Source organism: Coniosporium apollinis, assembly GCF_000281105.1.
Source record: "Coniosporium apollinis CBS 100218 chromosome Unknown supercont1.21, whole genome shotgun sequence".
Lineage (NCBI taxonomy): Eukaryota > Fungi > Ascomycota > Dothideomycetes > Coniosporium > Coniosporium apollinis.
This window is the reverse complement of record NW_006913283.1, coordinates 74,052-89,334: the sequence shown is the minus strand read 5'-3', so window position 1 is coordinate 89,334 and position 15,283 is coordinate 74,052. Positions and strand designations below refer to the sequence as shown.

The window sequence follows — 15,283 nt, the reverse complement described above, 5'->3', positions numbered from 1 at the left end:
CTCAAGTGACATCTTAAACTATCAGGCAGAAAGCTCGAACAACGCGTCCTCAAGAGGCTCTTCTCCACGCCGAGCCCGCCAGTAGTTCGTCGAGTAGGAAATCTCCCTGCAACCCCTGATCGTCCAGCCCCACGTCTTCAAGAACGCCTCCGTAGCTTCCCAGCCTGAAGGATCCCACGGCTCGCTCCAGACGATGAGCCCAGTACGCTCACCCGGTGACCTGCACCAGCCTACTAAATCCCCACAGAGTTGGTCCTCATCGAACTTGCCGTATATACGGAGCAGATTATCCCGCATCGCAGGGAAGGGGAAGAGATCTATCCAGGGGTGATGCTCTGTTGTACGCTGCAGCAACGTCGGTTGCAGGCTCGAGGGCGCGGACTCATTGAAGTGTCCAGCGCAGAAAGGCGAGAACGCATCGTCTTGTAGCCAGTCCAGTGTCAGCCTAAGGGTAAAGGTATTGCGCAACAGCGCGCGGAAAACATTGAATTGGATTAGAGTCAGCAGAAAATCGGCGGTCGGAGAGCCCATGTATTTTTGGCTCGCGAGTTCCTCGAGCTGGTTAAGGACTGTTTGCTGGATATCATCGGCCTCTCCAGCATAAGTATTGGCCCATTGGCCAAGCTTTCGAGGCTTGACCTGCGGCTCAAGCGCGGTGGAGACGACTACAGCCACCTCCGGCGAGCTGGAATCTATGATTTGCGTACTCCATCGCGAACCAGATACGCTGCTGTCGTCATATATACGCGAGGTGATCGACTGCGCCGCCGGTGGGATATGCCCTGTAGTCTTGGTGTACGCTTCACGTTTTCCTGCACAAAGATGACAGGGCGTTAGTGGGCGTTAGTGAGCACTGTCACCATGATATCGCCCTGGAGACACTTACGGCGAGACCTCTGGTTCAACCTATTCTGCAGCTTCCTTCGCAATCTCGAATCAGTCACGCCCGTCCAATCTTCTTGCGGAGCGTGGACTTTGGCCTGCTGCGTCATTCGCTCCAAGGGTATTAGTGGAGCAGCGGACGAATCGGCTGTAGGTATGAATATAGAGGTCTCCATTCCCGTCAAGGCACTCTGCTCGCAGTCGGGGCGATATGTGAGCTGCTGACACAGTGGTAACGGTAGAAGTAGCAGTAGCAGGTTGTGACGAACAGAATGATTAATGAAGCGCATGGTGAAGCAATCCTATGCTGGCCCTTGACGCCAGGACAGGGGTTCAAGGGACCAATGCAAGCTGCTGACGACGGGAGCCCGTGCACCGACCTTGACCGATGAAACTCCAACCCTTCCCAAGGTACGTCGTAGGCTTTAACAAAAGACTCGCGACTTAAGTTTGGCATATCCGTCTTAGTCTACCTATCGTGCGGCAACGTAAGAGCAGCAGCCGAGTGTGTGTCGTTATGGACGAGTGCACGAACGAAAGTTTCCCTATATATTCCGTTATGGAGCTGCCATTTCACTCAAATCTCGCAAGGACGTCTCATCCTCAACTGCCCTCAAGATACTCTGCGGTTCTTGTCAATCTGCATGCAGAACTCCGCGTTTTTCTCTAAGTAAATCTCTTAACCCAAGCAGTGTTCGGATTTCACTGTGCAGCCTCGTCTCACTCGTCCCTGTGTCCCTGTTTTCAAAGATGGCATCTTCCTTTTCCGGCCGCGTCTTCATCGTTACCGGCAACCTCCGGCATGGGCCTCGCCATCACCAAAACCCTCCTAGAGCGGGGTGCCTCGCTCGGCCTCTGCGACCTGAACGGCGCCAGCCTCAAGAAGCTCTTTAACTCACTCACCGAGGAGCAAAAGAGCCGCGTCATCATCCAAGTTCTCGACATCGCGGACCGCGGTGCTGTAAGATCCTTCCTCGAAGCCACGAAGTCGAAGCTCGGCGGACTGGATGGCGTAGCCTAAATCGCAGGCACGGGAGGCCATAAGCTGGGGCCGGAGTCGATCTGGGAAACTGAAGATAGGGAGATGGAGTACATCGTCGACGTCAATATCAAGGGCCTGTTTCACGTACTCGCGGAGGCACTCAAGCCCGGCGTCCTGGAAGAGCCGGGTAGCGTCGTTCACGTTCGAGCATATTTTCGATGCGCGGGTATCCACAAGGTGCACTGTTTAGCGCCAGCAAGCATGCGGCTGTGGGAATGGTGAAGAGCGCGGCGATGGAGGCAGGGGAAGCGGAACATCAGGGTCAACATGGTCATGCCGTAAGTGATGTCCTTCGACAGCGATGACGAGCGGGTTGGGCTAATATATGTTGTAGTGGTGCTGTTGATACAACTATAACGCACGCTACAAGAGGTGCTGGAGCGCCGAACCCAGTGCCGAATTGTCTTATTCCCCGCCTCGGTACACCGCAGGAGAATGCCAATGTTGTTGCATTCCTCTTGAGCAAAGAGAGTAGCTCTGTCGTAGGTGCGACTTGGAGTGTGAACGGAGGTGCCAACGCTTGATTGAGGTTGTGAATGCTTCAGCTAACGAAGAAACAACACCCTCATGTACGAATACAAACAATGGGCAAGCGACGAACCACTTAGCTTCGTGGATCGTTTGCAATACCCTTGCGCATAGCCGTAATACCAATTCGTGCTTGTGATAGGAAAGTGCTTGGGTATGTCTACCGAGGTAGAACCCTTAAGCAGTCTTCGAATCCTGATTTCTGCCATGTTGCCTATCAAATACTAGCGCAGGTAGCATCAGGGGATTGCTCCTAGTATATGTTGGCTGAGAACAACTCTGCACATGGAAAATGTCGGCTCTCACGAGCACGTGACATCGCGGCACGAAGAGCTCCGCGCAGCATTATCTCAGTTAGCGACTCAGACTTTTGCAGGGGTGGCCTTAGCATTAGCACACAAGCCTATAGCGGTGTATAGAGTCACTCCTGCCGTCTAAGAGCCACTAGTATAGATTTATATAAGAGACGACTTAATTTATACGACTTTTCCACCTCTTAAGATTTTCTTTCTAAAAGTTAGAGGATGCGATATATAACTCATATATAGTATCTCCTAAAATTTGGAAAGAAAATCCTAAAAGGTGGAAAAGTAATAGTGAAGTATTATATATGAAAAATTACTAACTTTTTGTTTTTTTTCTTAACTTTTCTAACTCTTAGGGTTTTTTTTCTAAAAGCTGGGAGACGCTTTATATAACTAATATAAAGCGTCTCCTAAGATATAGAAAAAAAAACTTAAAAGGTAGAAAAGTTAAAAAAAAAAATAAAAAGTAAGAAAAGTTAAAAGGACGAGTCGTTCTATATATAGCTATAAGCTGCGTAAGAATCGCTTATACACTTTAATCTTACGTCTTTTCCTTTAAAAAAAGTGCTAAAAGTATATATATTTATATTTTATACTATCTTTTTATAGTCTACACACGTCTAAGCTTATAGTAGGAGTGTGATTTATAGTAGAATAATCTTCCACGCGTCTTATAAGTTAAGCCTTATAGAAACTCGCACTAGAGGCTCTTAGACGGTAAATAAGACAAAACCTAGAGGGAGGGGTTTAATTAGTGGATAGGGTGGGGTAGGGTGGAGCTTAGCTATAGGGCCCTTGTCTTATTTGCCGTCTGAGCCGCAAGCTGAGATAAGCGCAGCACCACGTGAACGAGGAACATCAGTAAAGCACCACGACCAAGTCAAGCTGCACGAAGCTCTAGAAGCTTACATACTGGAAACTCAGTGTCAGGAATAAGCGGCGTCTGCGGTCTAATCAAAGCGACATATCCACCCAGCTTCGGTCCAGCACTGTGCCTAGGAGGTATGGTTATTAACTGAGCAAGCTCCTTGTAATTCAGTTTGGGGATCGAGCAGACCTAGCAATATGAGCAACGCGGAGATAGCTGTCGTGGGAAGGTAAGCAGAAGCGGCCTTCAAGATCAGCGCGATTCCTTAAAGTTCTTGCTGTTGTTTGCTGTTGCCTATCGCCTCGCAATGACTTTCCCATGCAAGTTTGTCTAAAGCGCTGTGGCCTCTATAAGTATCAGCTTGTCGCATATCATATTCATTGCTTCTCCCAGAAACGACACCGAATGCAACATGCTCTCGACAAGTCGTCGCGAACGCAGGGTCGCAGTCCGCAAAGTGCGGAGATCTCTCACAGAGATCTCACCGCTCAACTCTCATCCACAGATGCAGTCCCCACTCTTCTCGGTACTCCCTCCAGAAATCCGCAACCAGATCTTCGAGCTGGCACTCTCTGAACACGAGGACTCAACGCGACCCTACGACCCAACTGACAACTACTACCGTCCCGGGCATTGCTTCCCCAAGGTTATCAACACGGACCTCCTCCGCACTTGCCGGCGTGTGTACTACGAGACCAACACCATTCCAATGAGCAGTGCTACGCATTGCTTCTGGCTCGGCACGATCAGTTGTTCTCGAGATCCTAGCCGAACGCCTCTCCGGTTCGAAAGCTTAACGCGCAAACAGCAGACCGACCTCAACCACGTCCACGTCTTCATGGCTTACTACTGTCGGGAGTTCAGTACCTTTATGTCTCCACAGCAATTCCGCCCCAAGCACCTCACCATCACCATCAGCTGGGGTAACAACTGGTCCGATACTCGTTATGGTAACGACGACATCCAACAGCTTTTTAGTGCCAGCTGGGGCTCACCTGATCTTACCAAGTTCCCCAACGAACTCGAGGACGTCAAGGTTGAGTTTGAGGTCACAAAAGAGTGGAAAGGCAAGCTCGATGAGTTGGTTAAGAGGGTGATGCTATGGCGCTTTGAGTTGAGGGACGGAACGAATATGGTGGCGGATGAGAGCACAACTGTGAAAAGCTGGACTAGACAAAGGGGTTGGCGTCGTACAAAACCGCCGTCGTCGTATGAGATCCATGTGGTTACCGTTACTTGGCGAAGGTCAGCGTCTGCGGAAAACAAGGACTAGGAACACACGGCGGCTTCTGTGAGCAGGAACCGCATAGGAACATGTTCGCCGAAGCTTGTGCAAAGCTCTCTCGGCTTGTATGCCGCTTCATGGGTGTCTTGATGCCCTAGACATCGAGCCAAGATGATGGCAGAACGGCTTTCTCTAGTCATCGCTGACGGTATTCCCAAGTCATACTGAGCCTCCCGCAATGTGTTCAAGAATTGGTCCTGTCCAAAAGGAGAGATCCGCTACACCAAAAGGATATCAGGGCTCAGCGCAGAGGCCACTCAAGCTGGCCTGAGTCCATAATGCGCCGGCTTGAACCACTCCTCCAACAAGTCTTCCAGAACTTCATTCGCCCCCTTTCGCGCCTCTGCCGAGCTTCCAGCACGACACTCAATATACAACTTGAGCTTTGGCTCCGTGCCCGATCCTCTCGCAGTAAACCTCACCTGTCCTTCCAGCTCGCACGTGATCATCTGGCTATCCTTCGATACCGGCAACACTGGCTTATGGTCCTCTGTCGCCGAATCATAACCCTCTGTCAAATCTCGCCAGCGCAGGATTTTCCGCTTGCCTAGATGCGTCGGATGCGGAGTTCCCAGTTTCCTGATATCCGCAAAGACGGCATCGGTCACAGCACGTGACGGGGAGACAAGATAGGTGTTCGCGTCCTCGAAGTGCCCGTACTTTCCGTACAGCTGCTGCAACTTGGTCCACGGAGTGAGACCCTCCCCATCCCTCCATCTCGCAACCGCTGTCAAGAACACGGCCGCGGCGCTGATGGCGTCTTTGTCCTTCACAACGCCGGGAATCATGTAGCCGATGGCTTCTTCAAAGGCGAATCGAGAGTCGAAGCCCCGCTCATCCAGCTTGAGAGCCATGTTACCAAGCCACTTGAAGCCGGTGAGGGTCTCCTCGAAGTGAAAGCCTTCGGTTTTGGCCATAACGGCGAGCATCTGGGATGAGACGGTCGAAGCGAGCATGGCAAGTTTTTCGATTTCCGAGTGGAGATGTCGCCACGTATCGAAGATGTGTGATGCAAGAAGGATACCGAGTTGGTTGCCAGTGAGTTGATGCCACTCGTCTTCCACCTTTTCTACCACCGCTAGGCGGTCGGCATCCGGATCGCTGGCAATAACGAGTTGGATGGAATGAGCGTCAGCGGTCTTGATGGCAAGGTCAAGCGCGCCTCGCTCTTCGGGGTTAGGAAACCGCACCGTGGGAAAGTCGGGATCGGGATCTGCTTGTTCAGGGACGACCACCATGTTCTCTTCTAAACCTAAACCGCGAACGGCTTTGGTCATGTACGGAAGGCCCACTCCATGCATGGGCGTGTAGACAAAACTGATGTCTGAAACCCGGGTTGGGTGTTTTTCTGCATCTGCAGGCTCTACTGATCGTGCACCTGCACTAACGGCCCTGAAGTAGGCGTCCCTGACGAGGCCGTACGTGCTTTCAACGAGCAGGTTGCCCTCGTCGACTACAGACGTGTCCCACGTGACTGGCTCAAGGTTCCTCAGAATCGATGCTGCTATGCCAGCGTCATGTGGAGGTATGATCTGACAGCCATTTGACCAGTAGACCTTGTACCCGTTGTCTTGCGCTGGGTTGTGACTCGCAGTGATCATTACGCCAGCTACGGCGCCCAGCTCACTGACACCAAAAGGCACAAAGGGCGTGTGAACAGGCTGCTCGAACCACCACACTTTGATGCCCTTGGCTGCAAATGCAGCGGCGGTGAGCTTTGCAAATTTGTCGGAATTGTGTCGCGCGTCGCGGCCGATGACGACGCCTCGGTGATGGACGTTAGTCTCGGTATCCAGTAGATAAGCGGCTAGCCCTTGGGATGCTTGTATGACCGTTAATGAATTGAGACATGCGAACCCGGCTTTCATGGGTCCACGCAAGCCGGCGGTGCCAAAGGCTATGCGGGGTGCGAGTCGTCTCTCGAGTTCCTCTTGCTCGTTGTTCACCAACAGTTGGTAGATCTGTTCCCTCGTGGTCGCGTCTCTATCGAGGCGCAGCCATTCTTCGGCCAGTTCCTTAATGGCGCCTATCATTCTGATTGGTTATGCTGGTGGAATAATATTGATAGTTCTGCGAGTAGAGATGCGGATAGTAATTGGCAGCCCCAGATGTCTCTGGGCAACGGGAATAGAGAATCTCAACCGGAAGCCTACGTCACGTGTATCCGGCAATAAAGGTCGCCGCGCGTTAATGTACTCTAGAGAAAGGACGAAGTAGCAGGATGTTGTGTACTGGTGCCGTTTGGGGGTCTTGTAGATAAATGGCGCGGAGGGCAAATCACCTGAGTTTTCTGGTCGGAATCGGAATCCTACCTGTGCACGTCAGGGCTCTCTCGGCCGCTTCCGACGAGCACCCTGATGCGACCGACGCTTGCTTCTGCTAGAATGGCAGTAACTAATGGGACTTTCAATCAGTGCTCGAGCGAGGCAATGCCGGACCAGAGCACCAAGAGGGTTGGTAGAACAAGCTTCGACGTGAAATGGACCAGGGCCATAAAAAACGGTCTGTGGCTTGATTTTAGACCAGAGCGGTGGAACGGCTTGGTGGAACCTGGAAGCTCAGCTGGGCACCCCCGCACGCAACCGCCCCTGGCGCGATCAGTGAAAACTCAGCCGCAATCTGACGCGCGCGGACGGGACCCTGGAATTCCAAGGACCCTTTCCATCGACTTTGGACTCCTTGGCGGATGACCCTGAGCTCCTGCCCCTTCCTCGACCCGCAAAACCGGCCGCAATTGAGCGTACACACGTCTGCACTCTGCTGGTGCTCTGTAGGGGCAAGCAGGAACTGACGCCTGCTGCAACAGGCCTAGCCCGCCAAGCACTGTGGCTTTTTTGTGGCTGTGGCTGTAAAAAGCACCGGGTCTGGGCTTGTTTTCCCCTCAAGCGCCAGCAGAGACTGGTTAGAGCCGGAGCTCATTCCGACTTTGTCGTTCCTTCTTCTGCCGTCCCTTTCACCTCCTGTCCCTCCCGCTCGTCCATTGGAACCTCGCTTTACAGTTGGAACAATAGACAACGCGCTCTTGTCCAGTTGGAATCAGCATTCGTTCATTCCCAGGCCACCATGGCCTCCTTTTCAGCTTCGACCGCCCGCAAGGACGCGGTCCTTGCTAGACGTCAAATAGAAGGCTTGATCGCAGAAGGCCGCTCCATATTCATAGTGGACGGCAAGGTTTTCAAGGCGGATGCATGGCTCGATTTTCACCCTGGTGGACCTAAAGCTATCTCGCATATGGTGGGCAGAGATGCTACCGACGAGGTCAAGGCGTACGTCTACCCAGCTGCACTTTGTTTGCCTGTACTGACCACTTCTCAGTCTTCACTCCCCAGAGGCTCTTGCCCGCATGAGCAACTACCAGATCGGCCGTATCGAGGGTCGTTGGACCAACTTCCTCCCTCCGATCCAGGGTGGGAAATTCCGTGTCTATCTGGATCCCGAGACCACGGACGCACTTTGGGCAGGGAAGAATCTCGAGCAAGACTCGTCGAGCGAAGGAACCTCTACGGAGCCGTCACCAATCTTCGAGCCCGCAGATGGAGCGTCAGGCTTGCGCCAGCGGCATCTGGGCGACACTACTAGAACTCGGGCGTCCTCAACCACCTCCATCTCCTCCGTCGAGCTCTCTGAAGTTGGGAGCCCAACCAAAGTTTCCCCCATGGATCGTAAGACCCAGGAGGAGATCGAGCTCGATCTATCTAGATATCCGTCTCTCGACGCAAAGGTCCAGGACGAGATTGTGCAAAAGTACCGCCTACTGAACGAACGCATCAGAGCCGAAGGTCTCTACCAGTGCAACTACAGCGCCTACGCGTACGAGCTATGTAGATACACCCTCCTGTTCTCCCTCTTCCTGGTCTTCCTCCGCAGGGGCTGGTACTGCACCAGCGCCGTCTTCCTCGGCATGTTCTGGCACCAACTCGTCTTCACGGCCCACGACGCAGGGCACATGGGCATCACCCATGATTTCACAAAGGACACTATCATCGGAATCGTCGTGGCAGACTTCATCGGCGGCCTCAGCCTGGGCTGGTGGAAGCGCAGCCACAACGTGCACCACATCGTCACTAACTCCCCCGAGCACGACCCAGACATCGAGCTCATGCCCTTCTTCGCGCTCTCGCACCGCTTCTTCGAGTCCCTCAACTCGACCTACTACGACTTCAACATGACCTACGACGCGGCCGCCAAGTTCCTCGTGCAATACCAAAGCTACCTCTACTACCCGATCCTGTGCCTCGGCCGCTTCAATCTCTACCGCCTTTCCTGGCTCTACCTCTTCGGCGGGCAAGCGATCCGCAAGGGCCCCGCGTGGTGGACGCGCTGGTTCGAGATCGCGGGCCAGCTCTTCTTCTGGAGCTGGTTCGGGTACGGGGTGCTCTACTGCAGCATCCCGACGTGGACGGCGCGCGTCGCCTTCGTCCTGATCAGCCACATTGTCACCGCGCCGCTGCACGTGCAGATCACGCTGAGCCACTACGCCATGAGCACCGCGGACCTAGGCACGCATGAGAGCTTCCCGCAGAAGATGCTCAGGACCACCATGGACGTCGAGTGTCCCCAGTGGCTCGACTTCTTCCATGGCGGGCTCCAGTTCCAGGCGATCCATCACCTGTATCCGAGGATTCCGAGGCATAATCTTAGGAGGACGCAGAAGCTTGTACAGCAGTTTTGCGATGAGGTCAGCATACCGTACGCGCTGTATGGCTTTGTGGAGGGCAACAAGGAGGTTATTGGACGGCTTGGTGAGGTCACGAGACAGGCGGCCATTCTGGCGGAGTGCCAGAGGGCGATTGTCCAGAGCGGAGACTTTGGAATGCATTGATGGCAGTGGGCGGTTTACCCGCATGATAGGTTTTCTTTTTGACTTGTATTATCACCCATTGTAACCGTATATTCATCCGTGTGGTATCGTAGAAAATTAGAGAGCCAGTTTCGAATTGCCCGAGACCTCGGTCTTGCACACGTGACCTGTAGACATCTGCCATGGTATTTCCACCCGCTTTGCACCAGCAACGCCTTGCAGAGCCATCCTATGCCGTGATCGCCACCGAAAAGCGCAACAGAAGCAAGCAAAGCCCAAAGTCCCCACCGTTCCCGTGATAGAAAAGCCGTGAATCACAATCCACCCCTGGGCTTCGCCTTCGCCTCCTTCTTCTCCTTGGCGACCTGCTTCTGCTTCTTCTTCTTGTCCTCAATCTTCGCCTCATTCTTCCGCTTCAGCGCCGCCTGCTGCTCCGGCGTCCTGTCCATCGGCTTGAAGAAGCCCTCCAGCCGGCTCTGCTGCGCGCTCTTGAGGTTCTTCTGCAGCCGGGTCGCCGCATTGCGCACCCTGTCCTCGCTGAAGCCCTTTTCCTCCACCAGGAACTTGATCAGGCCGTCGACGTCAGGGGCATCCCACTTGAAATCGCAGTCGGGGTGGTCTGCGGGCCGGACGTCGGGCTCGAGGAACAATAGCCGCGCGTCTTTGTAGGGCCAGTCTTCGGGCAGGCTGTACTTCTTGCTCGTCTCGAAGAACTCGACGACGCCCTCGAGGTTCTTGTGGTCGCGGATCAGCTTTAGGGCCGTGCTGGGGCCGATGCCTTTGATCGGGTCGACGTAGTCGCAGCCGAGCAGGATGCAGAGGTCCACGAACTGCGGCATCTCCATCTCGAGCCCCTCGAGCACCTTGTCGAGGTGGATCTCGAGGATGGGCTCTTTGCGCTGCTCGCTGAAGGTCAGGTGGCGCAGCAGCACGGGCGAGTTGAAGGTTAGGGTGTCCATGTCCTCGGACGCGGCGGCGTAGACCTTGCCAGCTCGCGCCAGCACCGCACATTGCGCCTCCGCCTCCGTCGGCGCAACGATATACGGGATCCCCATCAGCGTCAGCAGCCGCTGGCACTCTGCATTGTGCTCGCGCGTCACCCTAACCGTGCGCCGCGAGAACTTCTCCACCTCCTCCGCCGTGCCCGTCTCCTTGGCCTCCTCGTGCGCCTCCTGCGCTTCGGACTTGCGCTGGAAGCGCTTCGCGAGCTCGCCGGATTTGAGCTTGGGCGGCGCGCCGTCGAAGACGAAGAGCGGCTTGATCCCGTTGTCGACCATGCGCAGCGTGCGGTAGAACATGCCCATCAGGTGCGAGGTTGTTTCGCCCGTGTCGCTCATGAGTTGCTGCCCATCGGAGCGGACGGCGATGAGAAAGCTGTAGATACTCATGGAGCTGCGGGGTGGGTTAGGTATGGGATAGATTTGGAGGTGGAGCGAGTGAGTGAGCTTACGCATCCTGGGTGAGGTTAGTGATGTGAAGGCTGCTGGTGCAAGGGAGACGTACTATGGCAACCTTTCGCCCGAACTGATTCTTGATTTCGCCGGTCTTGATGGCGTCGGGGGCATTTTCGCTGATGACTTGGTACAGATCTGGGGGAGTCAGTAGTTGAAACTGCGCAGAGAAGTCAAGACCTTACGCTTGATACCCATTTTGGCTCCTAGCTACTGGCTGTTGCTGCGAGGGATTTGTCTAATGCTGCGACTGTGGGCGTGTGGTTGTTCACTTGATGATTAAAGAGGGAATGGCTGGTGGCTGGTGACGGGTGACGCCATTCGCGGCGCGTCGGTTACGCGCGCACTTCAAGCCTTACGCGACTTGGCAGCCTTGCGCCCGCAGCGCCGCCGTTCCTTGACAGGAGGACGGAACGTGAACTTGTGGCGAGACGGCTGCATCGCTATTGAGGTAGAGACGCACTATCCCCAGCCAGAGTCTCATGTAGGTGAACACGTATAATTCCAAGCTCAAGGCGCAGACATCATGGCGCTCCGCAATCGAGCTAACTACGCCCTGGGGAGCCTCGGCTCTTGAACCCTATGCCGATCCCTCATCTGTCATTTGTGGGGTTGAGCCGAATGCTGCTCAAAAGTTAGGACGCATTTCTGTGGCACTCAGCACTCTGCGATTATCTCCCTCTTACTCTGAGTCGCTCATACTGTACCGTCCTCCAACATGTTCAAACCAGTCTGCAGACATGCTACACGGCAGTTGGCCGCTGCCACCCGCAGCGCCGCCATCGGCAGTAGGCATCTCCACGCGCCAGTGCCGTTTGATTGGAAAGATCCATTGGGATCGAACAACATGTTCACGGAAGAGGAGTTGGCAATCTCGGAGACTGCTGAGTCTTACTGCCAGGAGCGCATGCTGCCGCGAGTACTAGGTATACCATCACCTCTCCATATCAGATTATGATTCTGGAGCTGATCCTCGACCATCTAGAGGCCTACCGCAATGAAGAGTACGACAAGAAGATACTGGAAGAGATGGGTGAGCTGGGTCTTCTCGGCGCAACAATAAAGGGCTACGACTGCGCAGGCGTTAGCAGCGTAGCGTCCGGCCTCATCACGCGAGCAGTAGAGCGAGTCGACTCTGGCTACCGGTCCGGCATGTCAGTCCAGAGCTCGCTGGTCATGGGCGGCATCGACGAACATGGCACACAGGAGATGAAAGAGAAATACCTGCCAGGCATGGCGAAGGGCAAGATTCTAGGCTGCTTTGGCTTGACGGAGCCAAACCACGGCTCTGACCCAGGATCGATGGAGACCACCGCAAAGCCGCACCCCTCGAAGAAAGGCTATTTCTCGATATCCGGCGCCAAGACTTGGATCACGAACTCGCCGATCGCCGACGTGATGTTGGTATGGGCGAAGCTACAGGAAACGGGCAAGATCCGGGGCTTCCTCATTGACCGCGATCAGTGTCCGCCAGGAACGCTGGAGACGCCTGCCATCAAGAACAAGAACGGGCTACGGGCATCCATCACTGGCATGATCCAGCTCGACGAATGTCCAGTGCCGGAAGCCAACATGTTTCCCAATGTCGAGGGCTTGAAGGGGCCGTTCAGCTGCCTGAACTCTGCCAGATACGGTATTGCTTGGGGAACCATGGGCGCGTTGGAAGACTGCATCGCTCGCACGAGAGAGTACGCTCTTGAGAGGAAGCAGTTCAAGGGCAACCCGGTTGCCAAGTACCAGCTCGTGCAGAAGAAACTCGCGGACGCAACAACCGACGCGGCATACGGCATAGTAGCAGCCACCCAAGCGGGAAGGCTAAAGGACGAGGGCAAGCTCGCACCCGAGATGATTTCTATGATCAAGAGGCAGAATTGTGACCGAGCGTTGGTTAATGCGAGAGTGTAAGTGGCTTCAAGACGGTCCAAGGACATGCCTTAACACTAACGGTTACCAGGCTTCAAGAGGTCTTCGGTGGCAACGCTGTCAGTGACGAGTATGGCATTGGCCGCCACGTTGCCAACTTGTTCGTGACGCAGACGTATGAGGGGCAAAGTGACATTCACGGTAGGCCAGTCCGAGCCCTAGAAGAAGCCAACGCTGACCTCATGCTCGTAGCCCTCATTTTGGGAAGGGCCATCACCGGCCTTCAAGCCTTCTGTTGAGCTGGGGTTGGGTTTTGTCTTCTCTGTGGACAGGTGCGCCCTCTTTTCCCAGCATCCGTGTAGCGGTTGTTTCGTACAACCCGGATATGGTTGGGCGTTTTGATAAAGGCAAACAGGTAGCATAGTGGCAGTGTATATAGAGCAGTTGATCTTTGCTTGTTAGCCGCCGCAAGCACCGGCGGCTACTTCAGTTGAGAAGCGGTCTTTCACCTGACTTGAAACAATGCACGCGTGACATGCTGCTTATTCAGGCCGGCTGAGCAGCTGAGAGATCGTGACTGACCGGCAAGCCGAAAATTATTCCAAGGTTCTGCCGACTTCCAGCGGCAAAGCACAAAAACACCACACCGAGTGCCTCCGTGCTTCCTTCCACTCCACATTTCAAACCTCACTTACGCCTTTCCAGATCCTGTCGCCGACACCAGGTACGTTGTGAGCCAGATCCGCACCTGCCCTCTTTGTCGCTACGTCAGGCTTCCGCCAGCCCGCTTCAGACAAGCGCTAATCTATTTCTCGCCCGCAAGGCCAGCCAACTGCGCAACATCCGCCCGCCATCCACCACCCACCAAGCGCCTAAACACACAACACACACCACACACAAGCAAACCCGCACAAACACTCACTACTCGACATGGCTCTGAAGCGCATCAACAAGGAACTCACTGACCTTGGTCGGTATGTGAACACCCGCCTCTTTCTTCCTTGCACCGACAGCGTTTGCGCGATCGCTTGACGTTGTGTGCCCCGCTGGGCTGTGCCACTCGCCTTCTGCGAGAAGTTGAAAGATCACCCCCGCTAACAGAACTCTTCAGTGACCCTCCCTCATCCTGCTCTGCTGGCCCTATCGGAGATGATCTGGTACGTTTGAGTCCTTTCAGCTTCTGACTTGGCAAGACCAGGCTGGCGTGACCGCCGCCGAGATCTGGGGACGAACGAGGACTGACAGAGTCTTTACAACAGTTCCACTGGCAAGCGACAATCATGGGTCCCGTAAGTCTACCTCTCCGAAACCGTTTCGCGTACCCCTCACGCTGCTAGAACGGCTACCCCACACTACGATCGAACTCGAAGGCTAACTCACCAGCAGGGCGACTCTCCATACTCCGGTGGCGTCTTCTTCCTAGCCATCCACTTCCCCACAGACTATCCTTTCAAGCCGCCAAAGGTCAACTTCACGACGCGGATCTACCACCCGAACATCAACTCAAACGGCAGCATCTGCTTAGACATTCTGCGAGACCAGTGGAGCCCTGCGTTGACCATATCGAAAGGTTAGTTGAAGCAGAACATACCAAAGAAGTACACCTACTGACAGTTTTTGTAGTACTACTCTCAATCTGCTCAATGCTCACAGACCCGAACCCGGATGACCCGCTGGTGCCAGAAATCGCGCACGTCTACAAGACCGATCGTGCCCGCTACGAAGCCACGGCCAGAGAGTGGACTAGGAAGTACGCCATCTAGGCTTGATGCTTGCTACGGGGGGATGCTTTGCTATGCACACCTTTATTCCTGCACTGGGAAAGTGGCTCAGCACATAACTCGACACCGAACAAGGTGGTTAGGCTGCGGTGGGAACGGAGGATTGCTCTTATGATGACGGCTCTGAGCTCGGCTTTTCTTTCTTTGATGATTGCATATCGGTACTCATCGACCGGGCGTGTGGTTAAGGGGAAATTTGCATTTTAGACGGTCTTAGCTTAGTGCGTTACAGAATGAAGAGTGCTTTACGGGGGGCCATGGACTTCACGTGACCTGAGACAGGTGCTCTTTCACACGGCTTTATTCGCCGTGACCGCGTTTGTTAACCCTGCTCGAGCGAGTTCTACAGCCTTGACCTGAGGACAGCTCCACACCGTCGTAGACGAACAGTCGATATGATAGTGATTTAGACCCGAGTGAAGTACCACGAAACTATTCCGAAATCCGATAGAGAAGTGGCTGAAGCATCTGCCGTGG

The 15,283-nt window shown here is 54.3% G+C and overlaps 8 protein-coding genes across 8 annotated transcripts; 5 read left to right on the top strand and 3 right to left on the bottom strand.

The window, feature by feature from the left end:
- Window positions 1-21: 21 nt before the first annotated feature.
- W97_04685 (uncharacterized protein) lies at window positions 22-992 on the bottom strand (the record flags this gene model as incomplete). The annotated part of the gene is made up of 2 exons (XM_007782574.1): window positions 22-812; window positions 887-992. 2 exons carry the CDS (start codon window positions 990-992, stop codon window positions 22-24), a joined length of 897 nt encoding a protein of 298 aa, XP_007780764.1.
- Window positions 993-1,684: 692 nt separating this feature from the next.
- On the top strand, window positions 1,685-2,146 carry W97_04684 (uncharacterized protein; the record flags this gene model as incomplete). Its single annotated transcript, XM_007782573.1, has 2 exons — window positions 1,685-1,838; window positions 1,911-2,146. The coding sequence occupies 2 exons, from the start codon at window positions 1,685-1,687 to the stop codon at window positions 2,144-2,146; spliced, it is 390 nt and encodes a 129-aa protein (XP_007780763.1).
- A 1,891-nt stretch (window positions 2,147-4,037) lies between these two features.
- W97_04683 (uncharacterized protein) lies at window positions 4,038-4,898 on the top strand (the record flags this gene model as incomplete). The annotated part of the gene is made up of 1 exon (XM_007782572.1): window positions 4,038-4,898. One exon carries the CDS (start codon window positions 4,038-4,040, stop codon window positions 4,896-4,898), a length of 861 nt encoding a protein of 286 aa, XP_007780762.1.
- A 269-nt stretch (window positions 4,899-5,167) lies between these two features.
- On the bottom strand, window positions 5,168-6,943 carry W97_04682 (uncharacterized protein; the record flags this gene model as incomplete). The annotated part of the gene is made up of 1 exon (XM_007782571.1): window positions 5,168-6,943. One exon carries the CDS (start codon window positions 6,941-6,943, stop codon window positions 5,168-5,170), a length of 1,776 nt encoding a protein of 591 aa, XP_007780761.1.
- A 1,030-nt stretch (window positions 6,944-7,973) lies between these two features.
- On the top strand, window positions 7,974-9,732 carry W97_04681 (uncharacterized protein; the record flags this gene model as incomplete). The annotated part of the gene is made up of 2 exons (XM_007782570.1): window positions 7,974-8,176; window positions 8,226-9,732. The coding sequence occupies 2 exons, from the start codon at window positions 7,974-7,976 to the stop codon at window positions 9,730-9,732; spliced, it is 1,710 nt and encodes a 569-aa protein (XP_007780760.1).
- A 293-nt stretch (window positions 9,733-10,025) lies between these two features.
- Window positions 10,026-11,360, bottom strand: W97_04680 (flap endonuclease 1; the record flags this gene model as incomplete). Its single annotated transcript, XM_007782569.1, has 4 exons — window positions 10,026-11,103; window positions 11,162-11,166; window positions 11,215-11,300; window positions 11,348-11,360. 4 exons carry the CDS (start codon window positions 11,358-11,360, stop codon window positions 10,026-10,028), a joined length of 1,182 nt encoding a protein of 393 aa, XP_007780759.1.
- A 520-nt stretch (window positions 11,361-11,880) lies between these two features.
- W97_04679 (glutaryl-CoA dehydrogenase) lies at window positions 11,881-13,324 on the top strand (the record flags this gene model as incomplete). The annotated part of the gene is made up of 4 exons (XM_007782568.1): window positions 11,881-12,088; window positions 12,148-13,063; window positions 13,117-13,226; window positions 13,278-13,324. The coding sequence occupies 4 exons, from the start codon at window positions 11,881-11,883 to the stop codon at window positions 13,322-13,324; spliced, it is 1,281 nt and encodes a 426-aa protein (XP_007780758.1).
- Window positions 13,325-13,955: 631 nt separating this feature from the next.
- On the top strand, window positions 13,956-14,788 carry W97_04678 (ubiquitin-conjugating enzyme E2-16 kDa; the record flags this gene model as incomplete). Its single annotated transcript, XM_007782567.1, has 5 exons — window positions 13,956-13,999; window positions 14,137-14,182; window positions 14,285-14,314; window positions 14,412-14,595; window positions 14,649-14,788. The coding sequence occupies 5 exons, from the start codon at window positions 13,956-13,958 to the stop codon at window positions 14,786-14,788; spliced, it is 444 nt and encodes a 147-aa protein (XP_007780757.1).
- Between the last annotated feature and the right edge of the window lie 495 nt (window positions 14,789-15,283).